General features: G+C 36.0%; 2 protein-coding genes across 4 annotated transcripts; one reads left to right on the top strand and one right to left on the bottom strand.

Annotated features, from left to right (window-relative positions):
• The first annotated feature begins 664 nt into the window (after positions 1–664).
• On the top strand, positions 665–3,913 carry LOC140829727 (serine/threonine-protein kinase SRK2A-like). Of its 2 annotated transcripts, none has more exons than XM_073193042.1 (10): positions 665–858; positions 1,090–1,412; positions 1,663–1,737; positions 1,833–1,934; positions 2,054–2,107; positions 2,205–2,297; positions 2,412–2,504; positions 2,768–2,872; positions 2,986–3,084; positions 3,372–3,913. In XM_073193042.1, the coding sequence occupies exons 2-10, from the start codon at positions 1,293–1,295 to the stop codon at positions 3,693–3,695; spliced, it is 1,065 nt and encodes a 354-aa protein (XP_073049143.1). In that variant the 5' UTR covers positions 665–858; positions 1,090–1,292; the 3' UTR covers positions 3,696–3,913. The 2 variants fall into 2 exon arrangements, with proteins under 2 accessions (XP_073049143.1, XP_073049138.1); XM_073193037.1 differs by having other exon boundaries at positions 1,003–1,412.
• Positions 3,914–4,243: 330 nt separating this feature from the next.
• Positions 4,244–11,859, bottom strand: LOC140829712 (thiamine biosynthetic bifunctional enzyme TH1, chloroplastic). Of its 2 annotated transcripts, XM_073193026.1 has the most exons (10): positions 11,500–11,859; positions 11,128–11,202; positions 10,959–11,034; positions 10,797–10,872; positions 7,892–8,026; positions 6,480–6,544; positions 6,252–6,379; positions 5,588–5,657; positions 5,401–5,488; positions 4,244–4,957 (listed from the first exon to the last, which is right to left on the bottom strand). In XM_073193026.1, the coding sequence occupies exons 1-10, from the start codon at positions 11,803–11,805 to the stop codon at positions 4,426–4,428; spliced, it is 1,551 nt and encodes a 516-aa protein (XP_073049127.1). In that variant the 5' UTR covers positions 11,806–11,859; the 3' UTR covers positions 4,244–4,425. The 2 variants fall into 2 exon arrangements, with proteins under 2 accessions (XP_073049127.1, XP_073049120.1); XM_073193019.1 differs by having other exon boundaries at positions 5,401–5,657.
• Between the last annotated feature and the right edge of the window lie 269 nt (positions 11,860–12,128).

Below are 12,128 nucleotides of genomic sequence, written 5' to 3'. Positions count from 1 at the left end.
ATAAAATAAACCCGACAAGCATAAAAATATTCTCGAAAAATATTTCGTTTAGGTACGTTTTTTAAAAATATAGCCCGAACCCTCAAAACGTATCCCGATTTCCTAAATTTTGTGTGCCGATTAAAAATATGACCCGTCGAGTAAAAAACTCCACCAAGACCCATTTTCAAAAATCACATTTAATACACCATTTATTAATAATTAATAATAATTATTTAATAAAAACATTTTTCCTTAATTATCTCCGGTTTTCGTTCTTCGTTCGAGCGTGAAAACTACTAAAAGCTCTTACGCATGAAACTTTCATAAAACACGGAATAAAACACATTTTCATCCAATAATCATGTGTTTAATGCATTAAAACAAGATAACTTGCATACATGTAGTTCACATGGACCTTCAACTTTTTTGTGGGTGGAGCTCTTTGTTTGGGTCGAGCTCGACCCACACTTCAGACCTGGGTCGAGCTCTTCACGGATCGACCTAGGCCTGGGTCGAGCTCTTCACTCTACTCAGGTCTGGGTCGAGTTGGTCGACCTAAATACGAACGAAAAACATCTCAACCGAATTCATGGGTCGAGTTCGATCTAGTAAAATTTAAAGTAAAAAGTTTATTTCTTACCACTGTATTATTCTTTCGTTCAGATGAATATCTTGTAAACTCGTCGTTGATAAAAAACTAAGCAAAATTACAATGGAGGGCAAGGACGGTTGAGAAAGCTGATATGATATCTTCCGATGGCTTTGAGATATATTAAGATGGCAAAATGCTTACCAATATTCCTTGCTTTCTAGCTGATGATAAAGACTTGTAATTCTCCACAATCCAGTAATTCTTCAAATTTAACCGCATCCCAGGTATAAATTCAACCCTTTTCATAAATTCTTCCGAAAACCCATTTCGATTCCTGTAAAAGCTCTACTTTCTCAATCTTCGGGTGTTAGAAATCCCTAATTTTTCCAATATTGTGCTGCGATTGATGACTTTATTTTCCTTTGCAGCCAGGAGGAGTTTCTTAAAGAATTTAGTTCGATAGAGGGGTGAATTATTGTTAATTGAAGCTTAAAGTTGCTTGGTTTTTTTCTCAGCGTTCAATTTTGGGGGTTTTCTCAATCTTCCAATATCACATTAAAGTTTGCGCTTATAATTTAAGCTTTCAATTTTCGGATCCAAGATTTCTAATGTTCAGCTGTCGTGGTGTGTGAAGTATACTTCGATCTTTTGAAATTTGGTTGTTGGAGCTTTGAGTTTAAGAAGGTTGGTGTAGTACACGGTGTAGATTAAGAGTGAAATGGAAAATTACGAGCTTGTGAAGGACATAGGGTCCGGAAATTTTGGCGTGGCGAGGCTTATGAGGAAAAAGGATACCAAGGAGCTTGTTGCTATGAAATACATTGAAAGAGGACACAAGGTTTGCAATAGGTCTAATATTTGTAATAGTAGTTACAAATTCTTTTACCAGTTGCTGGTCATCATAATTGATATATGTGTTTGGTCAATGTTTGTGGATAGGAAATTACTCATTATGCAGACAATTCAATGTCTAAGCTTGTGCTTATTATGGTTATACATGTAGTTCATGAAGTTGTCAGGTTTGACAAATGGTTGCATTTCATCAACATATGCGGAAGCTTGACTGTCATTTATGATTTATGTTCTAGATTGATGAGAATGTGGCTCGAGAGATCATTAATCATAGATCACTCCGGCATCCGAATATAATTCGATTCAAGGAGGTATGGAACCTAAACTTCTAATGAATTTTCAATCGATGTCTCATCAATGACTTGAAACCTTGTGGTGTTCTCTGGTTTGGGTCTTGGATTTGCAGTTGGTTTTAACACCCACGCATCTAGCTATAGTTATGGAGTATGCTGCTGGTGGCGAGCTCTTTGAGAGAATCTGCAATGCTGGAAGATTCAGTGAAGATGAGGTATGATAATGATCCCGGTTATTGCCCCTTGATCTTTTGAAAATCGATATGACTGATTAAAAGAAATGTTGTTATATCTCTTGAATATATGAATGACCTATTTTTTCCTGCAATTTCAGGCGAGGTATTTCTTTCAGCAACTTATATCTGGAGTCAACTACTGCCACTCTATGGTGAGAGAAACTTAAGATCTGTGCTGGTTCATTTTTGGATGCTTGAATTTACTTTATGTATATCTGGATTTTAGTAAATTATGTTTCAAATATGCAGCAAATATGCCACCGCGACTTGAAGCTGGAGAATACCCTATTGGATGGAAGCCCAGCCCCACGCCTTAAAATATGTGATTTTGGTTACTCAAAGGTATTGCACAATTGTATACGAAGTTAAAGATTATTGATTGTATAAAATTTGCGTTGTAAGTAGCTTTTGTGCATGAGACAGCATTGATATAGTTTGCAGTTACTTTTTTTTTAGTCATCTCTGCTCCATTCGAGGCCAAAATCAACAGTTGGCACTCCTGCTTATATTGCTCCAGAGGTGCTATCTAGAAGAGAATATGATGGAAAAGTAAGCATGTTATTGCGATTCTATATTTGGTCCATTACTATTTTAGTACTGCTTGTTATTTGGTCCGTATTACTATATTAGTACTGTTTGTTGCTGCTGCTGATTAATTTTTTTCTGTTTCTTCTCATTAAAACTTTTATATCAACTGTTCTTATTTTTGGTCTCCCTCGTTGGTCTGGGTACGCACATATGTTGTGTTCATGCATATGTGTAGCATAAATCTTGGTGGAAAATCCTTTTAACTTCGGTTGGTTTCTATCCAGCTGGCTGATGTTTGGTCTTGTGGTGTGACTCTCTATATCATGCTGGTTGGAGCATATCCTTTTGAAGATCAAGAAGATCCAAAGAACTTCAAGAAAACAATCCAAGTAAGCCTTTTCGTTCAGTCTGTGTGCATGGTGTCTAGGCTTTGTTTTGTGCACGAGTATATGTCTTTTACTTGTTTAGTGTGATACTCACAAATTTTGTTCTTTTTGACAAGAGAATCATGGCGATTCAGTACAAGATACCTGAGTATGTTCACATATCTCAAGATTGTAGGCACCTCCTCTCTCGCATATTTGTTGCCAATCCATCTAGGGTATGTTCTTTCTGAGTTCTGATTTACCGAATAACAGACATTACTTATTTTGGTGGCAACTAGTATGCTCATAATCAAGACTTACATTATATCCCGGAAACTTTTATGATTGCTCTGTACATATTTTTGGTGACGGGCTATTTATTTGTGGTGACATTGTACATCTCTTAAATTTGTAACCTGTTGGCTAATAACCGTTTGGAAAAATAACGTAAAGTTCTTGTTCACTTTTTATATTATTGTGTTTTGCCAAATGCGACCTGTCTCATTAGTTGATTTAAATGCAGAGAATTTCAATTAAAGACATCAAGTCGCACCCATGGTTTCTGAAGAATTTACCTAGAGAATTAACAGATGTGGCCCAAAGCGTGTACTACCGTAGAGAAAACCCGACCTTTTCCCTTCAATCCGTGGAGGAGATAATGAAAATTGTGGAAGCGGCTAAAACTCCTCCTCCGGTCTCTCGCTCAGTTGGAGGCTTTGGATGGGGAGGTGAAGAGGATGAGGATAAAGAGGAAGACGTAGAAGAGGAGGAAGAGGAAGAGGAAGATGATGAATACGATAAGCAAGTGAAGGCCGTGCATGCCAGTGGGGAAGTGCCTTTTGTATGAGGTCTATCGAGCGAGAAAATGCGATGCTCGTTCATGATCGTAATATGTAAATTGATAGTGTTGTCTGCCTGAGTGCAGGTTGATTTCCCAGTTCGTGTTTGCATATACAATGAATATGGTGTGTGGATTAAGTTAAGCTTTTGTTGCCATTACGCATTCGAGTTTTGTGGAACGGTCTGTATTTTGATTTGAAGTATTTAAGACCACATATTAACTTTTTTAAAATTTGTGATTTTTGTTAGTTGTAATACTCTCCCCTTTGTTTCTTGCACTTGGTATTTCCTCAAAACGGGCTTCTTCTAAAAAAATTTCCCAATATGGTCAATTAAATCCAGTCATTGAATATATAAACAATGAGTAGTTTTATTAATTATGGTTTTACAAATTTGTATTTGATAATTGAGGTTTTTGTAAGATAGTTTTACACATTTTTATATGAGAAAAATAGATTTGATATATATTAAATGAAATTAATATTTTTTATGAGTCAAGATCAAATCGAATCAGTCTAACAATTTTGATAAATGTGTAGTTTTTATGATAGACAATAAAACAAAATTTGTTACAATAAAACAAAAAAAAACTCGTAAGTAGATAAACAAAAAGTTGCAATACTAATTTCTGCCTTTCATGGTAAGGCATTATGATCGTCTTAAATTAAAAAACCAATCTCTGTACCTTAAAGAAAGTTATTAACTTGATAATTCACTTTTGCTAAGAACAAATCCGTTTATTTCACTGCCCCAACTGAATCCAGTATCACTCTTCTCAACTTCTGAGTCTCACTTAAAATGCATTCCCTATCAAAAACAGCAGAAACAACAGCAACTCCTTTCAGATTGGGGACGCCCAATTCCATAACTGATCGCACATTTGTAACACCTATGCCCCCTATGGCAACAACCGGTAACATGGATGCTAAACATACTCTTGTAAGACCATCTAACCCAACAGTGATATTGTTTTCTTTTGTATTTGTCGGATAAACGCCGCCACAACCTATGTAGTCAGCACCATCAATCCATGCTTTCTCAGCTTGTTGTGGTGTTTTGCACGAGACACCGATGACTTTGTCGGGACCTAGGAGAGTTCGAGCAACACGAGCAGGCATGTCAGACTGGCCGATATGAACTCCGTCTGCATCACAAGCAAGGGCAATATCGATTCTGTCATTGATCAGGAAAGGTATACCATGGTGGCTGCATATTTGTCGGCATGTTTTAGCTGCTTCCAGAAAGTCATTTGTGTCGATATCCTTTTCTCTGCAATGCGAAGGTTTCGATTGGCATCAATAATTGGAGAACGATGCAATAAAGATTCATATTCAAGCTTTATAGGAAAATCATATCAGATGTAAGTTCAAAAAGAGGAGTCAGGTTTTTGCTTTCTTCTTTTGGCTCAGTTACGGGCTTGCACGTGGTTAATTGCTCCTTGATCAAAGCAGCAATTTTTTTTTACAAATGGATGACAAGCACAGTGTCTCCTTTCCTGGAAAAATCACGTGCCTTGCCATTTTCAAAGGTGTTTTTGAAAGGCCAGTTCCAACAATCAACCAACTTACTCTGATTGTAAATAGCATTATAGCAAAGAATGATAGAGTTGATAATATACCCAAAATAGCAAATCAAAGATTTCTACCATAGGAGAGTTTGTCACTTGAATAAATGAGACACTGCCCAAATATAAATTCAAATGAAAAACAGACCTCAACTGAACTATAGTTGCACCTCCTTCTATTGCACCTTTCACAGCATCACTGATTGAATGACCCCACTTTTGGTTCATCCTTGAGTCTGTGACAGCATACAAGAGAAGATTGCTTGGATCAAATGGTCGACGCACATGCAGATTCATAGCACTGTTTTTAAGCTTCATTAAATGGTCGAAAGGACCTTGATGTCCTCCTCCTATACAGATGTCCTTGCTATAATCCAAGGCTGTTTCAACATAACGTTTAGCTATCTGGAAAAAAATGCAGGTATGAGAAACAGTTTGCATTTACAAACAATAACAGAAGTAAAACTCAGGAGCATAGCAAGAAACAATCATAAACCAAGACCAGCTGCATTGGCAGTTAAATGATGATTTATTGTTCTTTCTCAAATATTTGCACCATTGAAGGGTAAAAAGAAAAAGCAGGCAGGAAAAGAATGCTACCCACCCCTACTTAATCCCTCGGCTAAATTAGTTCAGATGAAACACTTCGAAAAAAAATTTACTATGATTTACTTCTCGATGTAATGTCATACAGGAAGTGAGGTATGTCCACTTAACTTTATTTATCATTACAAGCAAAGATCTTCTGTTTCGTCGCCTAATTTGGTTCTCTGACCGAGTAATATAATAATATTGTTGCAGCAGGAGAAGACTAACAGGACTTGTCTTAAAATTAATGATCGTGTTATATACAATAGAGAGCCAAACAATTCGGTTTTTAGGGAATACTAAAGTGATATGAGTGTGCAAGGCATTACAGATGTCGAGGCATCTCCACCCATCACTTATCATCAAATACAATATTAGTCGCTTGAGAATGAAAGACAGAAATTTAATCACCTTGACAGCAGAGAATACAGAAGAACCACTTGCTATCTCAGCAGCTATACATGATGCCAAAGTACAACCAGTTCCGTGAGTATTCAAAGTTTTTATCCGGGCAGATCGGAATTCATAGAAGTTCTTACCTAGAGATTACATTATACAAATTCTTGGAGCAGTACTTAAGTTAAATAATGGTATAGAATAATAAGTGCTTGAGAATTCTAAGAGAGATGTGAATCATACCATCAAACAGAACATCCACAGCATCTGATGAAGCAGGAAGGTCACCCCCCTTCACAAGTACATTTCTGAAAACAGAAAACTACCCATTTAATATATCTTTTTTATCCTATATTCGTGAGTCCTTTAATGCAGGAATTATGGACAAAAAAATGTTGGTAGTTTCATTAGATAATGCAATCAGGAGATTGTGAAAGCAAACAAACACTCCAGGGACAAAACGTAGATTTGAAATAAAGAATTAGATTTGGTTTGAGTGGTGCCGAAGTCAACGAAAGATTTATTCGCTATGGATCTTGGACGGCTACATGGCAACAGGGGAAGAATTTTTTGTCAAATGATGGTTCACGGCATATGTTGGTCAGCGTGGTTAGAGAGAAATCGAAGAATTTTTGAAAATACAGAAGACAATAGTATTGAATGCTGCAATAAAATCAAAATCAAAATTGTTACGTGGATCGTGCTCATGAAGAATTTCAGAATGTTTCAATGAGAGATTAAGCTTTTGTATATCGTTGATAGGGCAACGATCTTATATAATTTTTGTTGACGGTGGATCATTTGTCCACTTATTGTAATTAACATCTAAAAGTTATTAATAAAATATTGTTTCATATAAAAAAAAGAAAAGAAATAAAGAAATCATCAATTTATAACAAAGTTCTTTAAACCTACCATCTTCGATATTTTATTAAAATAACAGAAACTTCCAGCTAATACATTTTTTATTAGTGAATGCAAAGCATCATTTTACACACAATTGTGATTTAATGAACCTATTCTCATGCACTTCGATTAAAACATGAAAAAATGGAAGGTAATCCAACTTTGCTTTTATTCGTTTTCTTTTCTATTTCTTTTTCTCGTTTTTTAAAATGATTTTTACAATTAACTCATCCTGCACTAAACATAAATTTTAACCATCCAAACCATCTGAACACATTAAACATCCCTGTTCAACTTGATAATGCCTTGGTTTCAAAAGATAATTTGTCTTTTGAGTATCCTAGCTTTCTGTACCATGAAATAATAGAGTCTACATACTCAAACTAACCATAAATGTTAATGTCATCGGTGTCTAGATAATTTGTCTTTTAAGCAACCTACTTTGACCAAGATCAAGTTGATTGGTAGTGCTACCATCCTGATCAAACTACGCTCATGCAGTCTAAAACTTGTCTCAGCATTATACATCACCACGGTCCCCATCATACAACAGTACTAGAGAGTGGAATTTTTTATTGTATAACAAGAATAAGTTAAATCATGCATTTATAAAATTTCATTCTAGTTTTAAAAAACGTGCATTTTAGTTTTCTTATATTGCAGACATCAGTCAAATAATTTAGGAGGGGGTTAGTTACATAAACACAACATTAACATGTACAGCGCTTCTCAGCTTTTGAAGAGCGGACCTAGGACCGATATCATGAATAGATTTTGCAGCAGACCGCATGTCAGCCACTGTTTCCAGTGCAAAGCCACCAAGCAAAGCTGAAGCCTCTCTTAAGTTTGGAGTTACTATATCAGCCAATGGAAGAAGTTCCTCCCTATCATTGAGAAAAAAGAAATCCAAGTGGGTAACACAAAACAGATATAATAAAAGATGTAACTTTCATCATGATTTGCATCGAAAAAACTGAATGATGAAAGACAGGGTTTCTAATAAATCCATAAATAATACAAGTTCAACTGTCAGAACGGCGTAAAGATTTATTTTTTTTAGACCTTGATTAACATTGATATATGAAACAGAAAGATTGGGAGTTATTTGTGGTGGCCAGCCTCAATACTTTGAGATCTACATCCTATGAACATGATTTTCATCAGATCTCTTTCCGATAGAATTCTCCCAATACCAATAAGAGGCAAGTCAAATTGTTAGAATTCCTAGATCTCTTGTTACTCTCATGGTTCTCTGCAAGAACTGAACAGTTATAAATGTATCTAATATGAATTTTAGATTTAAAAATTAACAACAACAAATTTTCAGGATTCAAAGATTTTAGCACTTCCATGAATCGATGCTATAAAAAATTGCTAGAGTAGGTGCACGTCGAGCCAAGTGTTGGCCGAGGGTTCACATTGAATCTATATGTATAAAAAAAATTTATTTTATTAATATCTGAAATTATTGTTTTGGCACATCTTTATCTTTATACATATGCTAGTTGTATAGATAAATTCCTTATATATACAAATAATAGAAAGAATATGAGATGCTCATATGATGAGTATCATGAAACTCATATTTGGAATACTGTATATTCTAAACAGTTCGTAGTCGATTCAACCACCGTTAAGAAGGATAAAGGCCTCTCGAGTTTGAGACTACTATCTGCAATGTGAGTACCATGTTTCATTGGTAGGAGACATTGTGATGTCCGAGAATGCAGATAAGTATGCCTTGTAGAGTGCACTGAACAACCCTCCATAAAGGACTTTCCAAGTGGTTCTTACTTATCGAGTGGAAACGTCTTAGTTTATGGTTGTACATCATTAGTCATCATGGTCCGGGACAACATTGAGACTCTATATGCTAGCATTGCACTTTGACGTGTTTACCGACTCATATGGGGTCATCAGGTAGCAAGGTTGGGTGTTTTGTCGAAACATATAGGAGTCGATGCATTGTAGTCGGGGATTCACCGCTTACCTTCGGGTATGGATATCCTATGTGATCTCATGTATATGTAGTTTGAAATCTCTGATCATAGTGTTGGTGGTAATTAAGAAACGGGTTTCTTAGATTACAACATCGAATGCAACTACGACATGACACAAAGTATCGATTCTTTGGCAACTCTCGATGCACCAATAATTGTCGAATTGGTCGGAATATATGAGTTGAAGGGACTGTACTGTACGCTAATCATAATGAAATGGTTCTTGCAGGCACTATAATTTGATACCTAGGGAATCATGTAAGCGATACTGCTAGGCGTTTAACATGATTGGTTGAGTACTATCATACTTGAGTTCTGACATTCTTATTATCAAAGAGTCGATAATTAAGAATAGAACAACTGCGGTATGCTCATATAAGAACTTTTTTAGTCCTGAATCACATTGAGATGTGAACCCACTACTAGTCGTATCAATGAACCATTGAGGGCCACACAAGTACTAGCTTTTTAGATCCCGCTGAGAAGTAAAATAGTTCAATGTGTTGAACGGCTTATAAAAGAGTTTATAAACGCAAAGAAAAATAGAAGTATGAGTTCTATAAGAGGATTATGGGGAATGCAACTTTTAATTTGTGGAAGTGTTCTTAAGTTAAAAGTTGGCCAAATAAATAATGTATTTGAAAATTTTGATTTTCATAAACATTTTTATGGACTTAATTAAATTAAATTAATTCAAGTGTTGAATTAATTAAATACTAGTGGACATAGTAGAGTCCAAATAATTAAATTAATTCAAGTGTTGAATTAATTAAATAACATTGGGTCTTGTAGAGCCCAAATGGAAATAATAATTCAACTAGTGGGCTTGAATAAATTCAAGTAAATATTTTATTTATCTCGAAAGTGTTTGAGATATTAAAAATTAGTTCATGAGCTTTGTAAATGTTATAAACCCAAATTGCATGCATGGGAAGGTGAAAGCTTGGAAGCCAACTTTTGAGTTAAAGACAAGCATGCCTTTTGAAAAGCACTTTTTACTTTTTCATGCACCAAGAAAACTCTTTCTTCTCTCCTCTATACATGAAGTGGCCGAAATTCTCACATAATTCTTCTTCAATTTTGCTTCTTCATTTTGATTATGAAAGCATACATTTCTCAATGAAAAATACTTTACTTTTTCTAGTGCAAAAGTAGAGTGGATCTTCCTAGTTGGTGGTGGGCTTGATTTTGAGCTAGGAGTGCTCAAGGGAGGCTTGTAGATTTGTTTACCATTCAAGAACTAAATTGTTAATTGAGCTAGGAGTGCTCAAGGGAGGCTTGTAGATTTGTCTACCATTCAAGAACTAAGTTGTTTAACAACTCAGTTGAAGCCAACATCAATCCTTGTGATTGATTGGTAAATCTCTAAAAACACCATATGTTTGTGTTTATTTTCGTATTTGCTACACACTAAGTGTGGTGCTCGATTTTTGCTATTGAAAATTTGATTTTCGAAATTTCCGTTGCGCATTCGGGCACTGTAACCGATCCCCCTTTCAAAAATATCATCTACGAACCAAGTACCCAGAAACATGTATGCAGCACTCAACCCTGTAAAATAAAGCAGCAACTTATCTTGAACGAGTGGAGGCATGGAGAATTAAGGTGCCAACGGCAGAAGGGTTTTAAACAGCTGTAAGTTTTAAAAAAGTACCTGAAGCTTGCTAGAACCGAGGAACCAGCCAGTACATCCCCACTAGTAGACACCATGACAGGATCAACCACCAAAGCTTTCTTCACAAAATTAATATAGTCAACAACCCACTGCATTCCCAGCACAATATAAAAATGACAATACCAAAACACTGGTAAATACCTTTGACTTGAAATTCGTTAACACTTTGACTTAGGATCTTGATTATCCCGGGAGAAGGAAGCATGCCTGTTTTCACCTGAGTTTCAGTAAAAGAAAACAGCATGAGCAACCGTAGCAGCAACACACAGACTAACCCCAACAAAATATTCAATAGTTTACATAGACTTACAACATCAGGGCACATATCAGAAAGCACCGACTTCAATTGCTCGCCAACAAATTCCTCATCCACAATACTCACTCCCTAATGAAAAAAATGCAATTACACTAAAATAAGGGAAATATAAAAAAAAAACCTTGATCCATTTCATCACAAATTACTTGACACGGTCGACTTTAAACTTTTAATCGTCCAAATTAAACTTCTTCCCATCTCGAATGAATTCGTTAACAGTCCTTTTTCTAATCGTTTCATGATGGACACATCTCCGGACAGAGCAAGATCTCACAGAAATTCAGTAACCGAGGTAAATAAAAAATAAAAACCAATAGCCACAGCCAAAAGATACTACAATTTCCTTAAAATAAAATGCGACCGGACCTGAACTCCCACGGTGTTCTGCGCAGTGACAGCGGTGATGACAGTGGAGCAGTAGACTCCACGCGCGGCGCAAGTCTTTAAGTCGGCTTGGATGCCTGCTCCAGCGCCGGAATCGGAACCGGCAACAGCCAAAACGTGCGGAACTCGAAATTGGCCATCTTCTGCGGAAGGATTATGCACTTCACGGCGCATTGACTTCAGAATCAAAGCCCTAGATGTTCGAAATCCTCGCACAGAAGAGTGCCGGATAGAACGATGAATGGAGGAGGGAAAGGGGTTGCCCTTCAGTACTTGGATGGAGCTCATGGTAGTGGCCAGCCAATTTTATTTCGGTTGTAAACTTTATCATGTAAGGCTTACCCAGGGTTGGAATTTAACATACGAGTTATTTATACGTTTCTTTAGAGTTAATTAATTAATAAGGTCCTCCTTATATTTATGTAGGTTCTTATTTAATAATATAATTTTAAAAACTGTAAGTATTATGAGTTTAGTAATTATTTGTTTTCTTTTATATCCGTATTCATATGTTAGTATTACAAGTTGTCACTGTGCTTAACAAAGTAAAAAATATAGTAAAACGAGGAATTTATGAAAGTGAAAATAGTTAAGAAAAGATTGAGTTGGTG

Source organism: Primulina eburnea, chromosome 1, assembly GCF_022965805.1.
Source record: "Primulina eburnea isolate SZY01 chromosome 1, ASM2296580v1, whole genome shotgun sequence".
NCBI lineage: Eukaryota > Viridiplantae > Streptophyta > Magnoliopsida > Lamiales > Gesneriaceae > Primulina > Primulina eburnea.
This window is presented reverse-complemented; position numbering and strand designations above follow the sequence as displayed.